A 26848-nucleotide genomic window follows, 5' to 3' on the forward strand; every position below is an offset into this window, starting at 1 on the left:
AGCTTATAAGTGTTGAGTGCTGAATGGATTCCCTCAAGGATCAGAGAAGCCCCAGGATCAGAGAGTAAGAGGTCTACAGGGCAGGCTCACTGCAAGCACATAGCCGAGTTACACCTGTGTGAAGCTGGTCAAAGACTAAGTGGAAGAGGTCCAAGCAGTTGTAGCTAGAGTAAAAGATGAGGCCAAGAAGATCCGAGGCTAATGCATATATATATGTGTATATTCACGTAAAGAAAATGTGATTTGCAAGAAGCTTACTAGTAGCAATGGGTGGAAAAGGAGCCTAGTGGGCTATAGAATTGGAACCTATCATTATCTTGTACCTACACCAAACAAAACACAAATGGAATTGAATTGATTTGTAGACTACAAAGATTAAGCGAAATAATGCATGTGAAGCTCCTATCAACTTAGTGCTCAATAAATAGTAGCTTTAACAAACCTATATTATTCAACTCTATCGTAGGGCACAGCTCTTGGTATGTACATATTTGTATTACAATAAACACATGCTGAATTAGAAATTCAGGCTGGAGATGATGATGTCCTTATGTTTGCCACCAGTAATCCTTTCAATTACAGTCGGTTTTACTTTCAGTATCCTAAATGCTGTCCTCTAAAACTCCAACTTGTGTTCTTTTTTTAGAGGAAGAAATAGCAAAAGTAAAATAAAATGAAAATCCAAGAAAGTAATTGTAAGATGCCGCTATAGAATGAGGGGGAAGGAGGTATAGCGGGTGGGGTGCTTATGGGTATTTTCAATTTCTTGCCCACTAGATGGAAAAACAGTGTCCCTATCATGACAACAGAGTTCTTTCTCACAGATTTGTTTCTCTCAAATGCCCACACAGGGCTTCGCGCGTGGAGGAAATCCAATACATTAAATGTTTTCAAAACCTCTGCTTGGAAAGCAGAGAGCCGAAAGGACAAGGGTGGGTAAGTTTAGGAAGAGGCGCTAAGAAGCGCGGAAATACAAGAACTAGGGGAGCTAAACTACATTTCCCAGGAAGCCACGGGCTGGGCCTACAACACCCATCATACCTGTGTTCCTGTTCCTGTGACTAGTCCGTGGATCCACTTTTCCAAGGAGCGTAGAGAAAGCCGCGGAATCTCTACTGGTACAGCAGCGACGGCTCTTTACCCACCAGAGTATCTTGAGCCGCAGCCGTTTCAACTTTCGCTTTTTGAGGCAAGAAGACACTAACCGCTGTCTTGCAGGGCCCATGAGTCTTGCGACCAACCCAAATCACGTGACTCCGGAGCCCAGTGGCTTAAGACTGTTACCCTGACAACTGCCGGGGCCCGGGCAGACTTTCCGGCAGAGCGCGGAATTCGGAGGCGAAGGTAGGTGAGGCGTGGACACTTGCTTCCTAGCGGGTTCACTGTTTCCGAGACTCTCTTCAGACCCGTTCCTCAGCTTAGTTTTGGGTCACTCCCCTGGTCCGCCCGAACTCCGCTGCAGTGCTTCTTTGTCTTCCCCCCAACTCTGGAACCCGCGCTTCCTGGAGCCGAGACGCCGCCTAGCCAAGGACCTTTTCGGTGGGATCGGCCTCTGACCAAGAATTTGGGGCCAAAACCTTAACCGCATACACCTTGAACTGATCAGAAATGTTAATGAGGGGAAGAAGGTGTTATTCCGCACGTTGGGCAAAGTATTGCTCGAGTCTCCACATCCATCCCCTCTCACCTGCCTCTGCGAAAAGGTGTGGCGTTAGGTGCGTCGAGTTGCAGTCCAGAAGCTGAGGCAGATCTGGAGTTCATTAGGCGGGAGAGAGCTTTGCGTTGCGAGTCTCTTTTGCATCGTTTTTGTTGGCCTCCCCTCTCTTCAAAAGAAGCAATTCATTCTAATTGATTTGTATACTCCATTAATTTTATTTGAGGTAGATTTTGAGTCTTAATAAATTCCATTTCATTCCATTTGTCCCCGTATCTGAAAACAGTCTATTTTGAAAAACAATTAATATGGATTGATAAATAACTAACCGAATGATAATGCAGCACAAACTCTGTTTTGAGCTTTGCACAAAAGAAATGGACTTTTGGATTTGCTAATTTATAATTTTTAAAAGATTTCTTGAGATGACTTGGTTTGTTTAAAGAATGTAAAATTTTAACACACTAATACTATAGGCTTAGGAAATATTGTGGAGGCCACCTTTAATAATTGGATGTTAACAATAAAAATGTGTATTTCTGGATCCTAAAACAAGGCAGACTGTGAAAGCTGCTTTTCTAAATCAGTTTTATGTATGAATTAGGAATCTCTTGTCCAGCTTACCGACCCAAAATTGTACATATATACTAAATTGTGAGAGCAATGTCTGAGGTTTAAGTTTGGTTGTTTTCATGATGTGATGCGGCTTTCCTCAAAAGATGTTTATTATCTCTTGTTACTTAGTGTTTCCAGTGTTGTAAATACTTTGGAATGTTTACTTTGGGAAGTGAAAATTTTTGAGTATGGCTCACTATTCCAAAGACCTGGATGAAGAGTTTGAACAGTTTATCAAAGAGGTAAGTTTATATTTTTAAAAGCTATATTGTAAATTTGTCTCATGAGAAACTCATCTTTCATTTCTGTCTTTCACCTCTAAGATGTAATCAGTCCATCACCAAGTGCTGTCAACTGCCATATCCTAGTCCAGGACACCAACATCTCATCTGAGCTACTGCAGCAGTTCTCAAGTACTGTCTCAGCATTCCTTCACCACTCTTGCAGCCAACATTATCTGTTACATGAATCAGACTTTGTTCCTCCCCTATGTAAAACATACTCTATTGGCCTCCCATCACCTGTAGATAAAAAGTCCAAACTCCTTCCCTGGATAATTTACTCATGTCTGCCTCACTGATTTTATACCACTCTTCCTCCTCATCCACTTATGCTACAGTGGCCTTTTTTCCCCCCAGACATGCCAAGCTCATTTACATTAGGATCTTTGCACTAGCTGTTCCTTCTGCCAATAGTGCTGTTGCCCTATTCTTCACCTGGCTGGAAAGGATCCCATCTTAAATATCACTACTCAGAGAGTTTTTTTTTTTCTGGTTCTCCAATAAAAAAGTAACCACCAAGTCACTTCTTAGTATACCATGTATTTAATTCTCTATGTAGCACTTAGCACCATTTGTTGTTTTACTTATATAGGTCTGTTTTCTGCCTCCCATTATAAGAATGTATGGTCTGTGATGTGATGGCTATATGTTCATAGCCAGCAGTACCTAATAGGTGCTTAATACCAGCAGTATTAAGTATACCAGCAGTACCTAATAGGTGCTTAATAAGAGTTTGCCGAATGAATAATAGAGGGTTACACCAACCATATCATATGTATTTATATAAATGGAGAAGCCTAGTAGAGCATTCAGGAGAGTCACATTTTAAACTATTATGCTGACATTCTTGTACATAAAGGGAGTTTGATATACGATGTAGTAGAAAGAATCTCATTTGCATTATCTAATAAGCAAAATATGCCTACTTGGTAGAATTGTTGTAAGGATTTTAAAAAACATCTACCAATCACCAGGATGTATTAGATACTCAGGGTATGAGTCTCACTTCCCATTTGAAAAACTGATTTTTTTATATCAAAGATTTTGAAAATTAAACTTATGGGAAGTATTTTCATTGTAAAAGATAAAAAGCAGTACAGGTCAGTTTTTTCCTTCTACCCCTTATTTACCACCCCTCCAGCACTCCCTCTACCCCTCACTTTCTCCTTTCCTCTTTCCTTCCCTAAGCCCTTCCTGTCATATTTTACCTCCACTCATAAAAGCTTTTATGTTAGAGATTTGGGTAAGGCAGTGTCTCATTTTTAACAATGAAAACTATGATTTTAGAGTCATGCTAACTTCTCTTGTCATTTTGATAAATTATTATTCAAACAGTTTGTTCAAAGATGGTTTACATATCTTTGTTTTTAAGGAGATTAGTGGGACCAGCTTTTCTTTATACAACTTTATTGAGATATCAGATACCATATAGATTACCCATTTAAAGTATATAAGTCAATGGTTTTTAATATATTCTGAGTCCCAATCACTTTTAGAACATTTTCATCACCTCAGAAAGAAACCCTGTATCCATTAGCAGTTACTCCCTGCCCCAGCCTTAGGAACCACTCATCTACTTCCTGTCTCTGAAGATATGCCTATTATAAACATTTCATAGAAATAGAATCATATACTATATTTTTTTTTGTGACTAGTTTCTTCAGTTTAATTGGAATGTTTTAAAGATTCGTTCATGTTGTAGCATATGCCAGTACTCCATTCTTTTTTATAGCTGAATAATATTCCATTGTCTGGATTTACCACATTTCATTTACCCACTTATCAGTTGATGGACATTGGAATTCTTCCCACTTTTTGGCAATTATGAATCATGCTGCTATGAACAATTGTGTACAAGTTTTTACGTGGAAGTATGTTTTCATTTTTGTGTATTACCTAATAGTAGAAATGCTGGTCATACGGTTACTCTATGTTTGTTTAATCTTTTGAAGAATTGTCAGACCTGTTTGTTTTTTTTTGTACCCTTTAACTACGAGCCCCTTTTCCTGTTTTCCTCACCCCCAAGCCCAGCACCAGACTTTTCTAAGTGGCTATGCCATTTGACATTCCTTTACCAGCAGTGAATTAACATATTAGGGTTCAATTTATTCATATCCTTGCTAGCACTGTTATTATATGGGGACCAGGTTTTTGTTTTGTTGTTTGGTTTTTAATGAAAGTAATCTGGAAAGCACTGTGGAAGATTGTCAAAAGTGAGACTGCCTACTATGTATTAGACAGTAGGGTAGGCATTCTCCATTTCTTTTTCTGATTCTTGCCACAACCCTGCAAGGTCAGTACGACTATGACTATTTTTAACAGATGAATAAACTAAAAAGAGGAGTAATTTTCCTTAAGCAACAGAACTATTATATTTCAAAGTGGAAATTTGAACTCAGACCTATCAGACCTGCAAAACCTATACTCCTTATTTCGTACTCTTATGTGGCCATGGGGTTTAGTTGCAGACTGAGTCTCTGATGTAGGGAGAAGAAAGAAAAAGAACATTTCAAGGTGATAGTGAAGTTTAGAGCCTGAACGGAAGCTGACACAACTAAAATCCAGATGAAATAAAGAATTATTTTTTTCTTCCCTTACTGCCTAGTTGTCAGGAAGGCAATGAGTTATTTTTGAACATTTTGAGTTGACATTCTTTCAAGTCATTGAGGTAGAGTTGTTTGATTGGTAGGTGGAAATGTGTGTTGTCATCTTGGAAGTTTAAAAGGTCACTCTGGTAGCAGTGTCCTAGTTGGGGAACTACACAATGTAGTGGAAAGTGGACAGATTTTAGAGACTTCAGTTTGAATTCTGTCCTGATTAAGTTGCTTGATCAAGTTTTCTTTGTTTCTTTATTGTTATTGTTGATGTTTTTCTCCCTAGTTAGTGTACTTGTTTAATTATGGGTATGAAATTGGTGTTCAGAGACATATGCTTGATTTTTAAATTATTTTGGCCACATATGTCTACAAATATGAGTTTATACATTGTTGCTGAGAATATTGTTTATATATGATAGCTGAACTATGAGACGACCAAAAACAGCATTTTTAGTGATGAATCTGGGATTTTCAAATTTAAAATTCAGTATCATATCTGATGCAGCTTTCAGATGATTCTTTTGAAAATTCAAACAAAATGCCTGGACAACCTAAAAAAGAAGTGAAAAAGAAAGATACACTGCCATGGTGGATAACTGAAGATGATTTTGAAGATGGTGGTAAATATTGCTTATTTTTCATTTCAAATTGTTTGACCACAAGGGGTCAGTCAAAGACTTTTAATCCTGTATTTTGTTACTGTACTATAAATATATAAGGAAAATAATACTAATAGTATGAATTTTTGAGGTTTAAATTGACTTTCCTATTACTTCACTTTATTATAGAGTATATAATTGAGACTGTTTCTGCATTAGGTTATTTTATATTGAGATAATTTTTATTTAATCAAATTAAGGTGATGAATAATATAGATATATTCATATAATCATGTTTAATGGTAAATTGACTTAAGGTGATTTAATAAAATAGTCTGAAATATATCAATGTCATTGCATGGAGAAGATTTTAACAAATCTATAGATTTTGGTATCAATGTGTTAATAACAGTAGTAAAATAATTTACTGCCTTCATGATAGAGAACTCATTATTGATCTGCCTAGCACATGTGTATACCTTTCTCAGAACTATTCCTTATCAAATCATTACAAATGGAAAATACTCTCTGGAGTGTTTTCAGCATACTGTACATGATGCTGCTGTATCTGTAAGGAACCCCAGACTACTTCTATGTTCACACTGTTTGTAGATCGTTAAGCACCACTTTATAAACTGAAGAGATTTCTGTGTCTTCCATAAGGGAAGAATTTACCCTTGACTTTTGTTTTTTCCTATAAAATTGAGCTCAATTTCCTTAATGTGACAGTTAAGGCTCTGTATAATCTGATTAGAATCCTCCTTTCTAGCCTCATATGCTCCAGCCACACTCAGTTATTCCTTATCTTCTGGCAGCACCATTGGCTCCATGCCTCTGTACATTACCTCATGCTTTCTTACCACTAAAATGCCTTTCCTTTCATCCTTCTTGTTCTGTAAAGCTTGGCATTTCCTCTTTTTTGCAGTTCTACCTGAACTCTTTTAGCTCCCTTGTTAACACAATTATTTTTTTCCTTTGTTTCCATGGCAAAACACCACAATAGCACTTACACATCATGTTGATATTCATAAGCCATAGGGCTACTCCCGAGATTGGGAGCTTTGTGAGGGCAGGAAGCACTTTCTTTTTTTTTATATTCTCTGATCCTCAATAGTAAATAATAAATGTGTTCAACAAGTGAATGTTAGAGTGAATTTGGTAATCACTTCTCTGTTCTTCTTAATAGTTTACAATAAGGAATTGCCTTATTGAAAATTTCTGTGTATTTTTTTTATAAATCGCCCAACCATGCAATAATGCTAACGTTTGCATGTGAAGAATTCTTTTTTATTAAATGATGAAGTACTATTGGAATTGTTGACAAAGATTTTAGATTTAATGAGCATTAAAGCCTCTGTTCTAGAAAGTAATTAGAGATGGAATGTGCAGACTTACCCCAAAGAGAAAGAATAGGTCCTAGACCAGCACTTGAATGTAACCTGACTAAAAGTATTAATAATTTTTTAAAAATAATTTTCAGTCAGAAGTGGATTTGATTAGTAAAAGATGCAAAGTAGGATACTGGATACTTAGGAAACAAACTTTGACTGTGCCCCTTTAAACATAAGGGAGAGGGTTTCTCTTTCCAAGGACATAACCTGGCTGCTGGTTCAGTCAAAACTTTTATTGAGTTTATGTTGTGTTCTAAGTACTGGGCACTAGTATACAAAGAAAAGATATGATACCTGTTATCAAGAGTATAGAAGCTTCTGAGGGAGAAGTGAACACCCTCTTGAGAGGAACACATTACCAGTCTTAGACAGACACCATTAAACATCAACGTTGAGCAACTCCAGCCTTATAATTTGCTTTTTCTTTCAGTTGCTATAAAGATAAAATGTTCTGCCTGAGGGTGAAACTATCTAATCCTCCCTGGTTATACTCTTCATAATAATTAACAAAATTGGATCTTGGTTTCAGTTACAGTAGTCTCTTCTGAGCTCAGTTAGTTGGGGTCACATCCCCGAGTCCAACTTTGGAGCCAGATCAGACCCTGGACAGACACCCCACAGCATCCAACCTTGGCATACACTTTTTCCTTTGAAATGTTGTAGATATCTCTCTTGATTTTCTGCAGCTGTGGAAGTTATCTGATCTATAAAGCCATTATTCACACAAAGCCATAAAATAGATTCTGAACCCTTTCTAAGAGGAAGCTGATTAGGAAATTGAAGTCAGAATCTGTGACTTCTTAATAAGGCTTCTTTCTAAGCAAAAGTGATATTTTACTAATCTTAATGTTTATATCACATAACTTTTTATTCTCATACCAATTTTTTTTTTCCTACAACAAATATGTACTACTAGGATAAAGAAATTTTGATATCGAATAACTTTTTTAATGTTTTATGGAATAAAGAGCAAACCCTACCCCTGGCCCATGAAGATGAACATGATCTGACCATAGATTCTTGCTCTGGGCTTAGACTTGCCCTCACTCTCTAAACCTACCTTCCCTGACCTTTTTGCATCCTCAGATGTGGCCTGTCCCTCTCAGTGTGGACCTCTGCTTCCCATTCCCTGGAATTGTCTCCCTTTTTAGTACGTAGTTATTTCCTGCTCTTCCTTCACATAGGGCAGAAGACATTCTTTAAACTGTGGCATGTTACACTGAATTAAGTACTGTGCTTCAAAATAATTTTTAAAAATCTTGTCTCTTATTGCCCTCATTATGCAAAATTTTGAAATATTCTAAGTAATTAAATATACTGTAAACAAATAGAATTATACTTTTTATTTTGTGAATTTTAGGTCTGATGGATTTCTATTTAATGGACTAGATTTATTTTGTAGCAACTGTCCACAAAATTAATATAATAGTGTTACTGTGTTGGCATAGTGGTCAAAATAATTTTCTGAGCACAAATAACCAAATGTATTAAATCTCATCCCTAGGACTGCTTGGAACAAATGTAAGCTATTTGAAAACAAAGAAGACTTCCCAGCCTATTATGGAAATAGAAGAGGAATCTGCTGAAAGGATTCAGTTTCTCAAGAGCAGTGGAACCTCTCTTATAAGTATTGACAGCTTAGAAACAAATGGTAAGAAATGTGAGGCATATGAGTTGACAGATAAATTACTATGCTTATAATCAGAATTTTTACACAAATTAACTCCCAACTATCTTAGAGCTTATTTTATGAAGCACATAGATTTACTGTCTTCCTAGAAGATTTAGAATTACACTTCTAGAGAAGCCTTGTAACCTTGCATATTGATTATGAATATAACTATGTTGATAGGTGAAAGATTAAAGTATGTTTTAATTTTTTTTAATTTTACTATATAATGTCAGTAAATTGGTCATTAAAATTTTACCAATCTTCTATATGTTAATAAAATGTATTTGTGCTTTCATTTAGAGGTAGTAGTTTCTGAGCTCAACCATAGTGTTCTTGGTTTGGGATTGGACACATTTGAAGAACAAGAGGAAAAAGAGCAATTTTTTGCCAGACTTGAGAAAGGTTTAACATCTTCCATTGATTATTCAAGATTGAATAAGGAATTGGATTCTAATGACTCCACACACTTTAAAGCTTTACATAGGTAATATAAATATAATATTTTAAACTAATCATTAAATGATTTTTGTGTTTTTCTCTATTTTTAGAAAGCTGGTATATACGTGGATTTAAATAGGTAAATGTTATAGCAGACAAAAGTAAAATCTTATTTTTAACTCTATTCCTCTATTCTCTGTTCATTATGTTGATCAGGGTTTTTCTTTTATATGAATGGAATATATTGCATTCGAGAGCCCACTCTGACTTCAGAAATCTGAAATTTCATGTCCGTGATACCGTTGAGACTAATAGCACATTGCCAAAAAGACCTTACTAGGAAAATAATTTATCAAGTGATTTTCCACAGACAAGGTAAATAAGAGAGTGCAGGTAGCTGTTAGAAACTCGGGGAAAAGGAACAGAAAGGGAACGGGGAACCAGGGAGCAAAGACAGGTTTCATCTGTGCCCTACCTTTGTGTATATTTGACCCTAATGACTATCAGAAAACCTCATTTATCCTGGAAATCCTACTAGTTGACTGAGCTGGTCCCCTGTAAGCATGGTGGAACTTTAACATTCTCAAGACCTTTGTGAAACCTGATATGTTTAATTTCTTCAGCTTCATTTTTATTTAATTTTTAAGTTATAAATGGAAATCAGATTATAATTTTAAGATTTTAAGTACACCGTACTGTAATTATATTAAGGGTCAGGAGAATCACAACTTCTGGCTATTACAGTGTCTTGTCTTCTCAAGATGTTTAGTTTCTAATAGGGGGTGGACAAAGCAGTGACTGTCATAAACTGTATAGGGTCTGAGGTTTTTACCCTATTTGGAAGCTAACAAGTTAGCCTTCCAGTTTTATGGGTGCCGACAGTAGACACAAAATTTCTGGGTCAGAATCAAAGGACTTTATTTCTCACAACAGAAGCAGTACTCGGGTATGAGGTTCATTTGCCTGAATTGCCGCACAAGGCCCATGGAGGTCTATGATGGCTGTTTGTGCATTTGGTGGGTTGCTGTACAAGAGAGGATCACTGGACCTGAGGAATCTATTGCTTGTATAGTAAAGGAGAAACAAGCCAGCTCTTTGGCCAGAAACATTGCTTCATCTCTCAAGGTTACTCACTACAAATACAAGCCTGAGAAATGGCCCAAGAAAGTGGGGTCCGTGCCTTGCGTTCTTGGCATCCCTATGCAGGGACACTCGGGGCGTATGGTGATTGCTTCTCCTACCAGTGACAACAGATAAAGTATTCACAGGTTTGTTGGTCACAAGTTTTTTCCCCTTTGCAATATTTAACTTCTTCTGATTTCTTAACAATATTCTTATCTACTGTTTCTGCTCCAAAATAGACTAGTCAGAGTACAGCATAGTATTGACTATGCAATATTGTTTGCTGCTGCTGTTATTTTTATGGTTTTATATATACATATTTTGATTTGCTAAGAATCTCACTAAAAACAGGGTTGGCAGACTGAAAAAGGAAGAACTGATACCTGGGTTTGAAAGTAAGCAGTATCTGAACTAATAAATATAATTCAAACTTGCTCAAGGTTCTTTATCTCCTTGTTGAGTTTTTCTTGATTTAACACTCCTTTTCAACTCCTATTTCAGGATTAAAATGCTCATTAGCATGTAAATGCTAACCCTGGCATTTTTTTCTGGCTTCCATGTAGGCTTCACTGGTTCTCATAGCTTGTGGTCAATTTCTAATCTTTAGGGTAGGAAGGATATCTGGATCCTGAGACATGTAAATGCACATATTTATGTGTAGAATTGTGTATGTGTATAAATTTTAAAAACATGGCATTTTGTTCCTTTGTATTTTGGCAGCTGTAATTAAGCTTTAAGAAACCTTTTTTCTTTACAGACCCCACATTTTGCACTTTCAATAGAACAAGAGTACTTGAGAAGAAGTATATAATAATAGAGATTTTAAAAGATATAGGATTTCATGAAAATGTATTATTAACATGTAATACTAAATTAAGTAAATATTTTTTCAGTAATCAAGCTAATGTAGAACTAACTGAAGATAAACATGAGAATGAATCGAAACATGAAGAATTGGCAGGTAATTTCATTGGTTTTAAAATTAACGGTATTTGAAAAGATAATATAGTTTTTAATAAAGATATTGAGAATAGAAAAATAATTGAAAGGAAAATCATATTGTCTTGGAAAGAGCTATGAATGGGTAGAGCGAATTGCCTGTTACAGTCTGAGCTACCAAATTTTTAAAAGTACACTGCTGCCTTATTTTTTGTCAGTGTGCAGAGAACAAGTCGGAAAGATAGAAAAAAGGATTTTTTGTTGTAAGACCAGGGAAATCTGTGGAGCCAAGACGAATACCTCCAAAGCATGATTGGGGAGGTATATCTTCTTCCAATTTTTGATTTATAATGTGTCTTTTCACATTTAAAGTGGTTTTCTTATAGATAGCATATAGCTGAGTTTGGCTTTTTTATCCGTCTGACAATCTCTGACTTTGAAGTGTCTCTGCCCTTTACAAAAATATAATTTTTGGAATGGTTATTTACTGGTTTGCCATTTGTTTTTTACCTTTCCATTTTGTTGTTATGCGTTTCTCCTGCACTCTTTTGGATTGAGTATTTATAGCATTTCATTTATTCCTTCTGGTTTGTTATACGTCTTTGCTGTGTTTTTTTCTTTGTTGCCTGTGATTCACAATATGCATCTTTATCTTATTGGAGTCTACTTTTAAATAACATACCACTGCTGACAGTTCTACAGCTGAAAGTAGTAGAACCAGGTTGTGAATACAAGCCTTCTGGCTCCTGGTCATGAGCTTAAGCACTGTGCTATACTACCTGCACTGTTTCTTATACTACTTATTTGCAGTCAAAAGTACTACATCTCCTTCCATTGATTTTAGGTAGTTCCCAAATCCCAAGTGGTAGTCTCAGTTCATTGTCAGACTCTCCCATATCTCCTTTCTCCTTGTTTCTTATCTTAAGCAAGTCCAGTCTCTTAGATTACTTAAAATTCAGTGATTCCCAACTAGAATATTAGAATCATAATAATTTTTATATTGGTCCTAGAATGATGTCTAATACAAAGTGATTTCTCAGTAACTGTTTTGTGAATTTGTATCTACTGATATTTAGAAAATCTTAGTGTTCTTTTTCATATGGAGGAGAAACAAAGGTGAGATTCTCAGCATCCGAATATAGATATTAACAAAGTTAACTAAGTAACTAGCTAATCTACCTCGGTTACAGTGCCCATGCTGTTCCAACCTTGTATTCCTTATGAACTAAAATGGAAATGTTTCTGTAGGCACATCTCACTGGAAGCATCTCTCTTTAACTTCCAAGCCCTCTCAAGTTTATTCCCAAACTTCTACTAATAATTACATTCAAGTTGTTCCCTCTATTCTAAGAGAAGACTAACAGACAGCCTTTCCAAAAACAGACTCTCCAGTACCTCATGCAGACTTTGTCCCATCAGGTCATCCTGTTTCTGAATGTGATCTAATTTTTGAAATACAAATAAGACTGTGTTTCTTTTTAGAATGTTCAATTCTACCCTGAAAAGGTCATTCCCCTCTACAGTTTACAGATCTCAGTCAATCTTTTGTGAGGGCTATGAACAAGTTAAAAGTTGATGAATACCTCCTCACCAAATGGTCCCTGCCCTGTCTTTCCCATAAGTAGTCTGATGGCATCCTATTAATATGGACATATCTTTCCCTCTGCTGTAAAGCCATTGAGATGTAATTTGGGGCTTTAGCTGAGAATTACCCAGGATTGGGAAACAGGTTGTATAGGGCCAGTATTTCTTAAGGTAGGTCAGAGATAGACCTCTCATAACAACTATTTAAGGCTTATAGGAGAGATACCTCCAGAGACCCAAAAAAATCAGCTTAAAAAATGAGCAAAGTCCAACCTTTGAAGAGTGTCAAGATTTCACAAAAGTGCTGCCTTTGATAAGTAAGCAATTTGAAATTTTTGTCTTTAAAAAAGAAATATTAAAGTTTGTTTTCAAGTTGATGTAAAATTTTTTGGACAGCTTTAGACATTTTTGGTCAGTTAATATAAAAGATTAAACATATGAAACTCATAACTAAAGTACAAAAAAAGAAATATACCTAAGACAGTCTTATGAATTGAATTATTACTAAAGCTTTGCCAAAAAAAAAAAAATCTGTTCTCTAAAGATACTTTTATGAGTAACATTTCAATAAATTATTATTCTGTAGAATTCTGTCTTTGGAAATTAATCTTTTCCTGGAATTTGACTTTTTTGACAATATGATCATATTTTTAAAAATTATTTTCAGAAAATTACAGTGATGATTTTGAAGATGATGAAGATACTGATGCACCTATGACCTCTAAAGATAAAGAGACTAATTCTAAAGAAAATCCCAAAGCAGGAAAAATAAATGCACCCAAACAGGTATAATCAGTGATGTATTTGACATTTTGAAATTTTTCATCACCTTAGCTGTTGCTATTTGAAGAACTTGAAATGTGGAGTTCTTTATAGTCTTGCTCATTATTGTACAGTTTTACGTCTCTTAACACTCAGACATTTTCCTAACTCAGGATGTCAGTTTAGTATACGTCTTAATGAAATATTATGGCAATTAATGATTTTCTAAAGGATTTCTTTTGACAAGTAATTTAAATTAAGCTTTAGAAGTTGAAAATTAAAATGTCAAATCTAATTTTAAGCAGGTATATTAAATTATACTTTACCTGGTAGGTCTTGTCCTTGTGAATACAATAAATACCCCTCCATGATATGTATGCTAGTAGTAACATTACTGTCTGAGATTTACCTAGCTAGCTGTGATCATGAATTATTCTCTTCACATTTATCATTGCTATACGCTAATGATCTCATTTCTCCATTTTAACCAAAACTAGGTAAGGGTGCTATAACCTATTGCTTGCCTGATGGAACTTATCCTTGAGCTATCCAATAGTAACCAGTAGGACATTACTGTTATATGGGTCTTGATCTGGACACTCTCTTTTAGGACTAAATATTTTGAGTATGTGTGAAACTATAAACTCTAAAAAGAAGTAAAGAACACTCTTGGGTATTAATAAATACTCTTAAGAAAATTATTCTTATCTAGTACTTTGTCTTTGAGTATTCGTTTCCCACAGTTTGGGTAGAAAAACAAGATGACGTTAGAATTATACAAAGATTAATGAGATAAATATCCTTAGAAATTTAATCGTACAGTATTTTATGAAAAATTACAATATTTTATGAAAAGTAAGTAGATCAGTAGAAGGCACAATATAAAGGAAAACATGCAGTTTATAAAGAAAAAAATAGCTTGCATAAAAATGTGGAAGCCTCGGAGAGAGTGATCTGGATGAGGATCAAAATGGGAAGGAAATAAAGTTCTGTTGTAACAGGATAATCCTACATACTGCCTATCCAAGTGGAGAATATAGGTAACACTAATTAGAAAATTTATTCTAAAGGAACCTAAAATATTGATGGATTTTAATTTTGTTAAAATTTACCTTTTTGAAAATTTTGTCTCTCAAAATGTAGATGAAACAATGAGTGCAAGTAATATTTGCTCATTAATTTTTAACAATAAGGGAAAAATGACTGGTGATGTTATAATAGCAGGACTTGTATGTGAAGTATACATGTTATCCTGGAGTTCAAAAACAATGAATTTTTGAGTAGAGTAGATGATTGGGTGGCATCTAGATACTTTAACAAGGCTTATAAAGGCCTAAATTAATTCCTGATAATTGCCAAGGTTCTGAAGAGACCTTTAGAAGTTCTCTCACTGCTACAATCTCTAGTCTTGTAGAATTATCAGTGAATGAGGATGATAAACCTAGAAAGAACATTTCCTGATCTTTCATAATGGAGTAAAGTTTCCTGGATTTCAAATTTTGTTACTATTTCCATTGTAGTTAATTTACATAACTTTGATTTCAGATGATCATTTTCTTTTAATTTAGGAAGAAGAGAAAACCGGCATGCTGGCTAATGGTAAATATTGTGTATATTCATATATTTTAGTTGGCAAAATGGTTCAGAATTGCATCTAAATAATTCTGAATAAATCATTGTCTTTGTTTTTTAATATCTCTAATGAATTAAAGTTCACAGTTTGTCTTAATAACATGTCCCTTATGCCCATCTTTGTTTTATTTAAGAACATTTGTTTTTTAAAAGCCTAGGAGTGGATGGCTTCATGGGTAAATTCTAACAAACATTCAAAGAAGAATTTTTCTTAAACTCTTTTTTAAACTCTATCAAAATATAGAACAAGGAAGAATACTTCCAAACTCATTCTGTGAGGCCAGGGTCACCCTGATGCCAAAACCAAAGCTATCTCATAAAAAGAAAACAATCCTATTTAAGATAAAATCCAAAATAACAAATCAAAAGATAAAAACCATATGAACATATCAATAGATGCAGAAAAAGCATTCGACAAAATCTAGCATGCATTTATGATAAAAACTCTCAGCAAAGTGGGAATAGAGGGAACATACCTCAACATAATAAAGGCCATATATGACAAACTTATAGCTAACATCATACTCAATGGGGAAAGGCATTTTCCTTAGATCAAGACCAAGACAAGATTGCCCGCTTTCACCACTACTCTTCAACATTGTATTGGAAGTCTTAGCAATAAGACAAGAAAGAAATAAAAGGCATCCAGATTGGAAAGGAAGAAGTAAAACTCGTTATTTGCCAATGACATGGTACTTTATAGAGAAGAACCCTAAAGATTCCACCAAAAAACGGTTAGAACTGATCAATAAATTCAGTCAAGTAACAGGTTACAAAATAAATACTCAGAAGTCAGTGGCATTTTTATACACCAATGGTGAACTTTCAGAAAGAGAAATTAAGAAAATAGTCCCATATACAGTTGTGTTGAAACTATAAACTTCCTGGGAATCAGATTAACCAAGAAGGTAGAAGACCTGTTCTCAGAAAATTATAAGTCATTGAAAAAAGAAATTGAAGAAGATACAAATAAATGGAAGCATATACTATGTTCATGGGTAGGAAGAATCAACATCATTAAAATGGCCATATTACCCAAAGCAATCTATAGATTCAGTGCACTCCCTATCAAAATACCAATGGCATTTTTCAAAGAGATAGAACAAATAATCCTAAAATTTATATGGGGCCATAAAAATACCCCGAATAGCCAAGGCTATCTTGAGAAAGAAGAACAAAGTTGGAAGTATCACACTACCTGATATCAAACTATACTACAAGGCTACGGTAATCAAAACACAGTGGTACTGGCATAAAAACAGATACATTGATCAATGGAACAGAATAGAGAGCCCAGAAATAAATCCATGCCTATACACTCAATATATGACAAAAAAGGTAAGAATATACCAAAGACAATCTCTTCAATAAATGGTGTTGGGAAAATTGGACAGATACATGCAAAAAAAGCTGGACCATCTTCTTTCACTGTATACAAGAATAGACTCAAAATGTATTAAAGACTTAAATGTAAGGCCTGAAATCATAAAACTTCTAGAAGAAAACATAGGCAGTAAACTCCGATATTACTAACAGGAATTTCTTTTCAGATATATCTCCTTGGGCAAGGAAAACAAAAGAAAACAAACAAATGGGACTATGTCAAACTAAAAAGTTTTCGTACAGCAGAGAGAACCATCAACAAAACAAAAGACAATCGACTGTTTGGGAGAAGATATTTGCTAATGATACATCTGATAAAGAGTTAATATCCAAAATGTGTAGAGAACTTATACAACTCAACAACCAGAAAACAAGCAATCCAATTAAAAAATGGGCAGACGACCTAAACAGATATTTCTCCAAAGAGGAAATACAGATGGTTAATAGGCATATGTAAAGATGCTCAAGGAGGCTAAGCATCAGATAAATACAAATTAAAACCACAATAAGATATAACCTCACAGCTGTCAGAATGACTATTATCAATAAATCAAAAAATAACATGTTAGTGAGGATGCAGAGAAAAAGGAACCCTCATACATTGTTGATGGGACTGCAAATTGGTACAGCTGCTATGGAAAACAGTATGGAGGTTTCTCGGAAAACTAAAAATGAATATACCTTTTGACCCAGCAATTGCACTTCTGGGTATTTATTCACTAGAGGTTATTATGCTGAGTGAAATAAGTCAGAGAAAGATAAATACCATATGATTTCACTTAATATGTGGAATCTAAAGAACAAACTAATCTAAAACAGACTCACAATAGTGGACAATTTGGTGATGGACAGAGGGGATGAGGGTGGGGGACTGGGAGAATGGGGTGAAGGGTTAAAGAAGTACAAAGTAGTAGTTGATAGTTGGTCATGGGAATGGGGAGCACAGCATAGGGAATGCAGTTAGGATTAATATGATGGCTAGGTGAAGGTGCAGGGGAGGGAGGGAGCAATTGGGGGATCATTTTGTGAACTATATAGATGTCTAACCATTGTACTGTATACTTGAAAATAAATAAAATTTTTTAAAAATCCGAAAGAATAAAATACTTAGAAATTTAACAAAAGCAGTAAAAGATATGTACACTGAAAACTATAGAATATCGATGAAAGAAATTGAAGCAGACATAAATAAATGGAAAGATTATTACACGTTCATGGATTAGAAGAGTTAATATTGTTTTAATGACCATACTACCCAAAGTGAACTATAGATCCAGTGTAATCCCTATCAAAATTCCAATGGAATTTTTCACAGATAGGAAAAAAAATCCTAAAATTCATGTGAAAACACAAAAGATCCCAAAGAGCCAGGGCAATCTAGTGAAAAAAGAACAATGCTGGAGGCATCACACTTCCTAATTTCAAACTGTTTTACAAAACTAGTAATTGAAACAGTATGGTATTAGTGTTAAAAACAGACATATAGGTCAATGAACAGGATAGAGAGCTCAGAAGTATATGCATACTTGGTCGATTTTTGACAAAGTCACCAAGAATACAAGAAACGATAGTCTCTTCAATAAATGGTGTTTAACATGGATTAAAGACTTAAACATAAGACCTGAAATTGTAAAACTGCTAGGAGAAAATAAAGAGGGTCATCTCCTTGATGTTGGATTTGGCAATGATTTTTTGGATTTGATATCAAAATCAAAGGCAACAAGGAAAAAAAGGTGGGACTAAATATTTTTGTTGTTGTTAGCAAGCTAAAAACTTCCGCACGACAAAGGAAACCACCAGCAAAACAAAAGGGCAACCTATGGAATGGGAGAAAATATTTGCAAACCATATATCTGATAAGGGGTTAGTATCTAAAATAAAAAAGGAACTCATACAACTCAATAGCAAAAAATCCAAATAACTCAAAGTGGAAAGGACCTGAATAGACATTTTTCTAAAGAAGATAAGTAAGTGGCCAAGAGGGATATGAAAAAATGCTCAGCTTCAGTAATCATCAGAGAACTACAGTTTAAAACCACAATGAGATATCACCTCACACCTGTTAGGATGACTGTTAAAAAGACAAAAGATAAATGCTGGCAAGGATGAAAAAAAGGAAACTTTTGTGCACTGTTAGTGGGAATATAAACTGGTAACAGCCACTGTGGAAAACAGTATGGAGGTTACTGAAAAAAATTAAAAATAGAACACCTTATTATCCAGCAATTTTTGATATCTATTTCAAAGAGATATCTATAGATATGTATATGTATACATATATATACATATTTGTATATATATTATTCAGGCTTTTTTTAAAAAAAAGAAATCCTGCCATTTGCAACAACATGGATGGACATGGAGGATGTTATGCTAAGTGAAGTAAGGCAGATGCAGAAAGAAATACTGCATGATCTCGCTTATATGTGGAATCTAAAAATGTCAAACTCAAACAGAAGAGTGATCATTACCAGAGGCAGGGGAGTAGGATAGGGGACGATGCTGGCTAAGGGTACAAAATTTTAGTTAATGCAGGATAAATAAGTTCTGCAGACCTAGTGTGCAACAGTATAACTGTAGTTAATAATGTGTACTTCAGAGTTGCTAAGAGGGGAGATCTTAAGTGTTCTCACCACACACAGAAAAGGTAGCTACAAGGTGGTGAATATTAATTTGCTGGATTGTGATGAATATTTTATAATATATATCAAATTATCAAGTTGTATACTTTAAATAAATATATGTAATTCTTAATTGTCAGCTATGCCTCAGTAAAGTTGGAAAATGAATATTCCTTTTGTTATTTTTCTCAGGCCCTTTGCCTTTCACATATAAATGTATATTAGACCTGTATATAAGCATAGGTATGTATGCTGATGCACTCCTATTCTCTTGTACCTAAGAAGAAAATCATGCTACTTAGATTATATATTCTTTATATGTAAGCATTTATCTTTATTTTTACGCAGATCGAATATGATTAAAATGTTTTCTTAAAGGAAATTTCTCTACATTTCTAATATTTTTTTTTTCTTTATATTGTTCCAGTGGTGCTGCTTGATTCCTTAGACTCTGTGGCAGAAGTCAACTTTGATGAACAGGATAGAGCAACAACTAAGCCAAAGGCCCTGCCAGAAATGACTGATAATGAAATGACAACAGGTAAAAATGTTTGAAAAACTCACCGTTTTCTGAATATGTAATATTTTATGACTGACTTCATTTATATATGATATATAATAATATGTATAATAACTATGTTGGCAATAAAATCTTAAATCTCACATTTCTACCGTATTTAACAACTTAACCTGAACTTGCTGATGGTGACAATGCTTGTTAACCAAGTAAAGTGTGTTTTTAAATAAATACTTATTAATAAATGAATGAATACTATTGATAAAAAGTACAGCACTGTAGGTGAATATTAACTAATTTTTGTACCCCTCCCGAGTATTCAGTTAAATTTGCCAGATGTAGGAAAGATGAAACTTTGGTCTTGTGCTTTTCCATAGTTCCCTTCATGCAATAAAAACCTGAATCACATCCCAAAATTTTGAAATGCCTAGGCCATCTCGACTTTATTAAAAGTTGTAAAGGTCTTTAGGACAATGCCTTTTCAAACATTTTTAAAGTAGTGTAATCCTTATTTCCAATAAAAACTTATGTAGTACTCTCTAGATGAAAATGGTATTTTATTGGCATAAATATAAATGTTTACATTTATAACATTTACTTATAAAGTTAGAGCAATAAATCTTTTGAAATCAGAAGTTATAAATGTTTGTTATATTCTGTCACCATCAGACTTCCAATATGTTTGTATATTTTGTTGTATAATATGAAAGTATTCTTAATTTACTACATAAATAGTTGCAAATGGGAACTTTTTAATCAGTTTGCTTTGCCAGTTTCTGTTAACCTGTTTGGTCAACTAAACCAATCCAAACACTAGTGGGGAAAAAAGCCATAGAATCGATCAGTCGCTAACCAAATCCAAGCAATTGATTGAATTTTATTTTTGTTTTTTTACTTTTTTATTGAAATATGATAACCTATAGAAAATCTATTCATGTATCATAATAGTGCAACTTGATGAATTTTCAAATACTGAACACATCTATGTAACCAGGAATCAGATTAAAAAAACATGCCCCAAACTACAAAAAGTCCACTCAGATCTCCTTTTTATAGTCACTGCCATTCTAAGAGTCAACACTATCTTGATTTAACCCATTTTCTTTTTAAAATATAAACAGAAAAGTCAAAAAAGTACAACAGAATTTTTCCAACAAGACTTGTTACTCATTTATTATTACCCAAGTATTCCGCCATGATGAAACCATGTGCTGAGTGCGTGTTCCTCAGGCTTACTGCTGTTTATTTAAGTACGTGTCACTTATGTGCTGTGATAGTCCATTTTCACAGTTTTCAGTAAGCAGACATGAATTCTTATAAAAGACCAGTGTGGAGCTGCAGTGATTCAGTATAGAAAGTTAATATATGTACAATATGACCAGAGAAACTTTAAGATATGTATGAAAACAGCAAGAGACAAAGATATCACTCAGATGGTCTTCACATTACATGAATGGCACACTTGAATGTGTAGATTAACTTCTATTACAGGTTTATGGTTTAAAGCACTATTTAAAATGAAATTTCAAACAAGCATCTGTGGAATCCATAATGTTCTCTGAAACACGATGATTTTGTAAAATACAGTATGAAAACCACTATTGTATTTCAAAAATAAAAACTGTATTTCTAAAAGTAAAACTTCTTTTAAGGTAATCTTTTAAGAAAAACTCAAAAATAAAAACTGTATTTCTAAAAGTAAAACTTCTTTTAAGGTAATCTAAGCAACTATATAAAGCTGTAGTTTTTTGGTGTTATTTCTTAAATGTTCTGGAGGATAGTAGAGAATGAACTTATTGTCATGTAGACTTTGTTTCATATCCCCAGCCTTGCCAGTTATCAGCTGGGTAACACTGGACAATTAATGCTTCTAAGCCCGTTTTCCCTTCTTTAAAATGAAGATTTTGGATGGTCAGCTGCAAGTGCCTAGTACATTTAATAAGATTTAATAAGCAGTAGCAACTCTGTAGTTATTATTAGAATTCATATCAATCATTTGTTAATCATACAAGTTATAATAAAGAACTTGAAAACATACAGTGTAAATCTAATCGGCTGTAGGGTATTGCATTACCTAATACTTCAGAAATCCACTTGAAATCTTCAAATCAGTATCCGAACTTGGTTTACGAACTGAAAAGATCAGTGGGGTTTTTTTTGTTTCTTTAACTTTGTTTGTTGTTTTGTTTTTTTTACCATGTTTCTATTCGGATTAAGAAGGCTTAGTTTAGCCGCTACATTGTGAAAGATCATCTTTTAAAAATATTATTTATGAAATCTGTGCTTTTGTATTAAAAAGTTTAATAACTATAAAAATGAAGTTTTCCTAACACCAGGTCTGATATAGCCTTTCACTTATTTTCATATGTCTCATGAGCAAGTACCACTTTGTGCTGTGGCTACATGACTGGAGCAGGCACAAGGTGACAGTATTGCTCCACAACCAGACCCTTGCTTCTGCAAAATAAGATTTGACATGTCTCATCTTTCTTCAGTGGGAAAATATAGGGAGCTTTTGACTTGTGTTAATACATAAAGTAACTACATAGAGTACCCTCTTTTTAATGTAAAAGGCAGAGAAGTCAGGCCTTTACTTTTCTCTTCGTAAAATGCATGAAAAAAAGTTAACTTATATGACTCTGGAGTTATTTTAAAATCACTTGGGTTAATGACTCAAGTTAGGAGAAAAGTATCTTTCCTCTGCTTTGTTTTCTGAGCAGCCCATAATACCTTCTATCCTCCATTTCTCATCTCTAGCTTTTAGGCTGTTTGTTTTTCTGCATGTTTGCTCTGCTGTTGCTTTAAAGCCTGGAACCTCTTGTTTCTGATACTCAACACCTGATAAATTAAGCATGAACATTCAGTACTGCTCTGCTACTTAACCTTGGGGTCATTTCTTTTGTACGTACTCAGCAGATACCTAAATATTCTGATATTTCTGTAGAGAAGGGAAGAAACACCTGTGCCTTTTTCCTTTATAAAGATTAATTCTCTCCCCCAGTCATGCTACTCTGAATTCTGACTGATGGCTTAGGGCAAGAGTCAGGCTTACCATTACAGGCAAGATATTTTTTCTCAAGTGATTTTGGAAAGTCCCTGCCACTTAACTGTTAATGATTGCTCTAACAGTATCCCCCACTTTTTATTTTTAATTTAATCAAGCTCCTTTATTTATTGAACATGCTCCAAATAGTAGTGGTGACCTGAAGCATTAGATAGGAAGATATCCCATTGTAAGGCATTCTTATACAATTCTATATGTGTCATTTTGTTGCCTCTTGCATTCAGAGTTAAAAAATAGCCCCTTAGAGTTATATAGTATACAACTTACAGTTTATATAGAGGAAGATGGGGTTGTATATCCTGTTTTATTTTTAAGCATTAACTAATCATGGGTATCAAGAGAAAAGGAAACTAGTCACCCTATTTTTCTTCTCTTTTTCACTTTCCTATGACTCTTATTCTTTTCTCTAATTTTGAAAATTCCACTGTTAGTAATGAAAGTTACAAAATGAAAAAGAAAATACTCAAAAATCTTAGATCACTATTGTCATTAGATTCTTCTAATTCTTTTTTTTCACAATTTATCATTTGGTGGGAGGAGGGAGTTAATAGGGAAGGAAGAGTGAACAGTGGCATCAGATCTGTTTTGGATGACTAGATGAATAAAGTGATGCCATTAGCTAAAATAGGAAATACTGGTTGTAAAACAAGTTTTGTTGGGGAATGTAATAAATTCAATTGGGAGTATATTAGATGTGATTTACTTATAGAAAAACCTAAATGTCTTTATTCAGAAAAAAATTAAGGACAAAAGACAGTTGAGAGTCTTGACCATATGGATAATAGTTGAAGCTAATGGTCTTGATGAAATTAGGCCCCCCCCAAAAATAAATGAATAAATGAGAGGCTTAAAAAAGCTAAAGATGGAGCCCTAAGATGAGCCACAAGAGATGGAGAAGTAGCCATTAGACTAGTGGGAAGAACAAGGAGAAGAAGGGATATAGAAGAAACAGTTCCCAGGAAAAGGATAGTGTCAAATGTCTCATAGTGTTGAAGAGAACTAGATGCTTAGATTTGGTCTTTAGGAAATTGGTTTTCATGGTAGCAACTTTAGCAGGATATTGGAACACATATTGAATTTCAAAGTTAGAGGAGCAAATTTCAGTTGAAGAAATGCAGACTCCAAAATGCTTGGTTGTACAGGGAACCCAAGCGAGAGAGTGGTAGTGGTAAGGGAAATGATTGTGTCAGTTTGAGAAATTTAGGAGTAATTTTATCCAATGCTGAGGGGTTAATTAAGGGTAGTAGAAAGGGAGGACAATAGTGGAGTCAGATTTTATAATTAACATGTCAAGACACAGCTCAGCTTGCTGAAAAGAGTTTTTGAGCTTGCTGTGATTTTATACTGGTAGGCTTTACCTACATATTGCCTAGTTTTTTATTTAACTCTATCATGTCACCATTGTCCTCTATCCTAACAGATAGAGAAATGATGTTAGTGTTTTATATTTCTCATATATTTGTGTGATTATACTGGACATTACATTTATTTCAACAGGTGTTTCTTACGGACAAAGCAATAGTGACATTGAAGCTCTCCATCAGGCTTATTGTCATATAGCCCATTCTTTGGGAGATGCAGATGAACAAAGAATTGAGAGGAGTGCCATGGAAAATATCAAGAGCTCAGTGAAAGGTCATCTTCAAGAAAATGAAGAGTCTTCCAAAAACATCTCTACTACAGAATCTGGTAAAAGCTTATTTGAGACTCTCTTTGAACAGTTTCCACTTTAGTGTAGTTTAGATTCAGTTTGCTGTAGTGATTATTTCTCAATCTCTGAATTTATTTAAAGGATTTGTTCAAATGAAATCTGGAAATTATTGGTTTAACTATATAGTTAGTGCTGAACATGGAATAAAATTTCAATTTCTCCTCCAATATGCCTTGACCAAATTAAGAAATTACATAACCATTTTCATATTTTTAAATCTTTTTCCATGTACATATACTAAAGTTATTTTTTAAAAGAACAGTATTTTAGGGTCAACTAAATACATATTTAGCAGATAAGTGTGTGTGTGTAGATGTACCCATACACATATATTTGAGAAATATATATATATATCTGTACATCAAATAAACATATGTATCAATATGGAAGTTGTCATAGTATAAGCAAGTCTACAGTGGGAAATTAGCTTTATTGCATACATCATTTTGTTAACTGTCAATCAGAGAAAATGAAATTTTAGTGGTATTAGACATTAAATTAAGTAATTTACATAACATTTTTTATTGCTATTTAAACTTTTTTCCCCTCTTAGATCTGCCCACAGTAGAGGAGTTGATGAAACCTATCAGAATAGATTCCTTTGGGATCAGTGGTGGTTTGGACTTAAAGCCTGTCAGGTATGAGTTTTGGAATGGATTATACAGGTTGTTTCTTTGTTGTTTTGTCACTGAAAACTTATAGGATCAGTTGTTCTACATAATCATTCCTATTGAATGATTAATCTATAACTTGTATGCGTCTACCTGTGAGTCACTGCTCTCTTCTTTTTGTATTATTTCTTACTTAATTAATTCATTAGAATTCTTCTAGTGCTAAAAAAAAAAAAACCAGATGCTACTAAGAAAGTTACTGACATTAAGTAGTCTTAAAGCTTGTCACCACTTATAATTTCTTCAGCTTTAAATAGCTCAAGGATAGTTGCTTCGAACAAAGAGGAGGAACATGAATTTTATTCTGTATATGAGTCATGGATTTGCTTCTTTATAAGCCAGTTAGTTTTGCAGTTAGTCATAGACTGGCCATTATCCCCAGAGTGAGTGCTTTGGGCACAAGAGAAACAGGCTTCAAGAAAATACTCCAGCTCCTGTACTTTTTTAGTGGAAGCTTCTGGGATACCTCACTGTCATTCTCCAATACACAGAGTAGCAATCACAATAACTTTGTCTTAAGACAACTTTACATTTGTAGCACTTAGAGTATCACATCCATTATCCCATGTGATTTTCATACAAGTAAAACAGACATCTTTAATCCCCATCATTCAGGTGATGAAATTGCAATAAATTCAATTTAGTGGTGGAGCTTTCAGAAGAACCAAATTATGATGGTGGTGATAACAACTAGCATTTTTATCACATGCTTACTGTGGGCCAACTACTATGCAAAGTTCTTTACACAACTTTATTTAGTCTTACAGCAACTCCATGAAATATATTCCATTATTATCCTCATTTTGTAGATAAGAAAACTGAGTCTTAAAGAGGTTAAATAAATTGCCCAAGGTCATATGACTATGACTAGGGACACAGGAAGTCCATATACTTAACCACTTACCTTGTCAGATCTTTGATGTCCCTGAAATATTTCTGTGAAAAGCCTATCATTTATTTATGTACTATTCATTCGCTCATTTATGTTTTCAATAGGCACATTTTGAGCCCCTTGTACTATATCTTCATCATGTAAATCCACTTACAGCGATTTCTTGGCCTTGTTTCTACATTTGTACTAGTTGAGCAAAAATGATGCAGTGAAGCTTACACTAAAACCCATCTACTTGAATGCTAAGTCTAAGATTCTTCCACTGATCTGCAGTGCTAGTTATTATTTTTAAAGGGCCGATCGTGCTCACCCACCATTGCTGTTTGGACATATGTTAGTGTTCCTGAAGAGATTTTCTATATGTTGTGTCTTTGTTAATATAGGTGGAACCATTTTAGTAATGTGAATTCTAAAACATAGATTATTACATTTATGTTTAAAAGCTGAAAACAGGTGTGTTACATTAAAGACATAATAGTAATTATAGAAATGTCAGTAATATAAACTTTAGTATACGTATCCAAAAATTCTGTAGTAAACTAATTGTAGGGTAAATAATCCTAGCTGCTATAACACATAATCATTGAAATTTTCATAGCTCGACATCATCAAAAATTTCTTGCTCACATCGTAATCTCATGTGTGTCAGTGGGGTTAGGGTGGGACTCTACATAGTTAATTTAGGGACTTGGGCTTCTGTCAT

General features: G+C 34.3%; 1 protein-coding gene across 3 annotated transcripts in view; it reads left to right on the plus strand.

Annotated features, from left to right (window-relative positions):
• Positions 1-1035: 1035 nt before the first annotated feature.
• The window catches only part of CEP162 (centrosomal protein 162), an 81838-nt gene continuing 56025 nt past the window's right edge, over positions 1036-26848 (plus strand). For 2 of the 3 annotated variants that reach the window (XM_006926342.3, XM_015600541.2), the window contains exons 1-11: positions 1036-1344; positions 2399-2511; positions 5653-5767; positions 8642-8788; positions 9110-9293; positions 11263-11330; positions 13560-13678; positions 15223-15253; positions 19718-19831; positions 24369-24560; positions 25136-25220. In XM_006926342.3, coding sequence (XP_006926404.1) covers positions 2458-2511; positions 5653-5767; positions 8642-8788; positions 9110-9293; positions 11263-11330; positions 13560-13678; positions 15223-15253; positions 19718-19831; positions 24369-24560; positions 25136-25220 — 1109 coding nt within the window. In that variant the 5' untranslated portion in view covers positions 1036-1344; positions 2399-2457. Of the gene's footprint in view, positions 1345-2398; positions 2512-5652; positions 5768-8641; positions 8789-9109; positions 9294-9463; positions 9623-10180; positions 10516-11262; positions 11331-13559; positions 13679-15222; positions 15254-19717; positions 19832-24368; positions 24561-25135; positions 25221-26848 lie in introns of those variants that run through there. The other variant, XM_025042584.1, reaches the window with a different exon arrangement.

The sequence above is a fragment of the Pteropus alecto genome, unplaced genomic scaffold, assembly GCF_000325575.1.
Source record: "Pteropus alecto unplaced genomic scaffold, ASM32557v1 scaffold7, whole genome shotgun sequence".
NCBI lineage: Eukaryota > Metazoa > Chordata > Mammalia > Chiroptera > Pteropodidae > Pteropus > Pteropus alecto.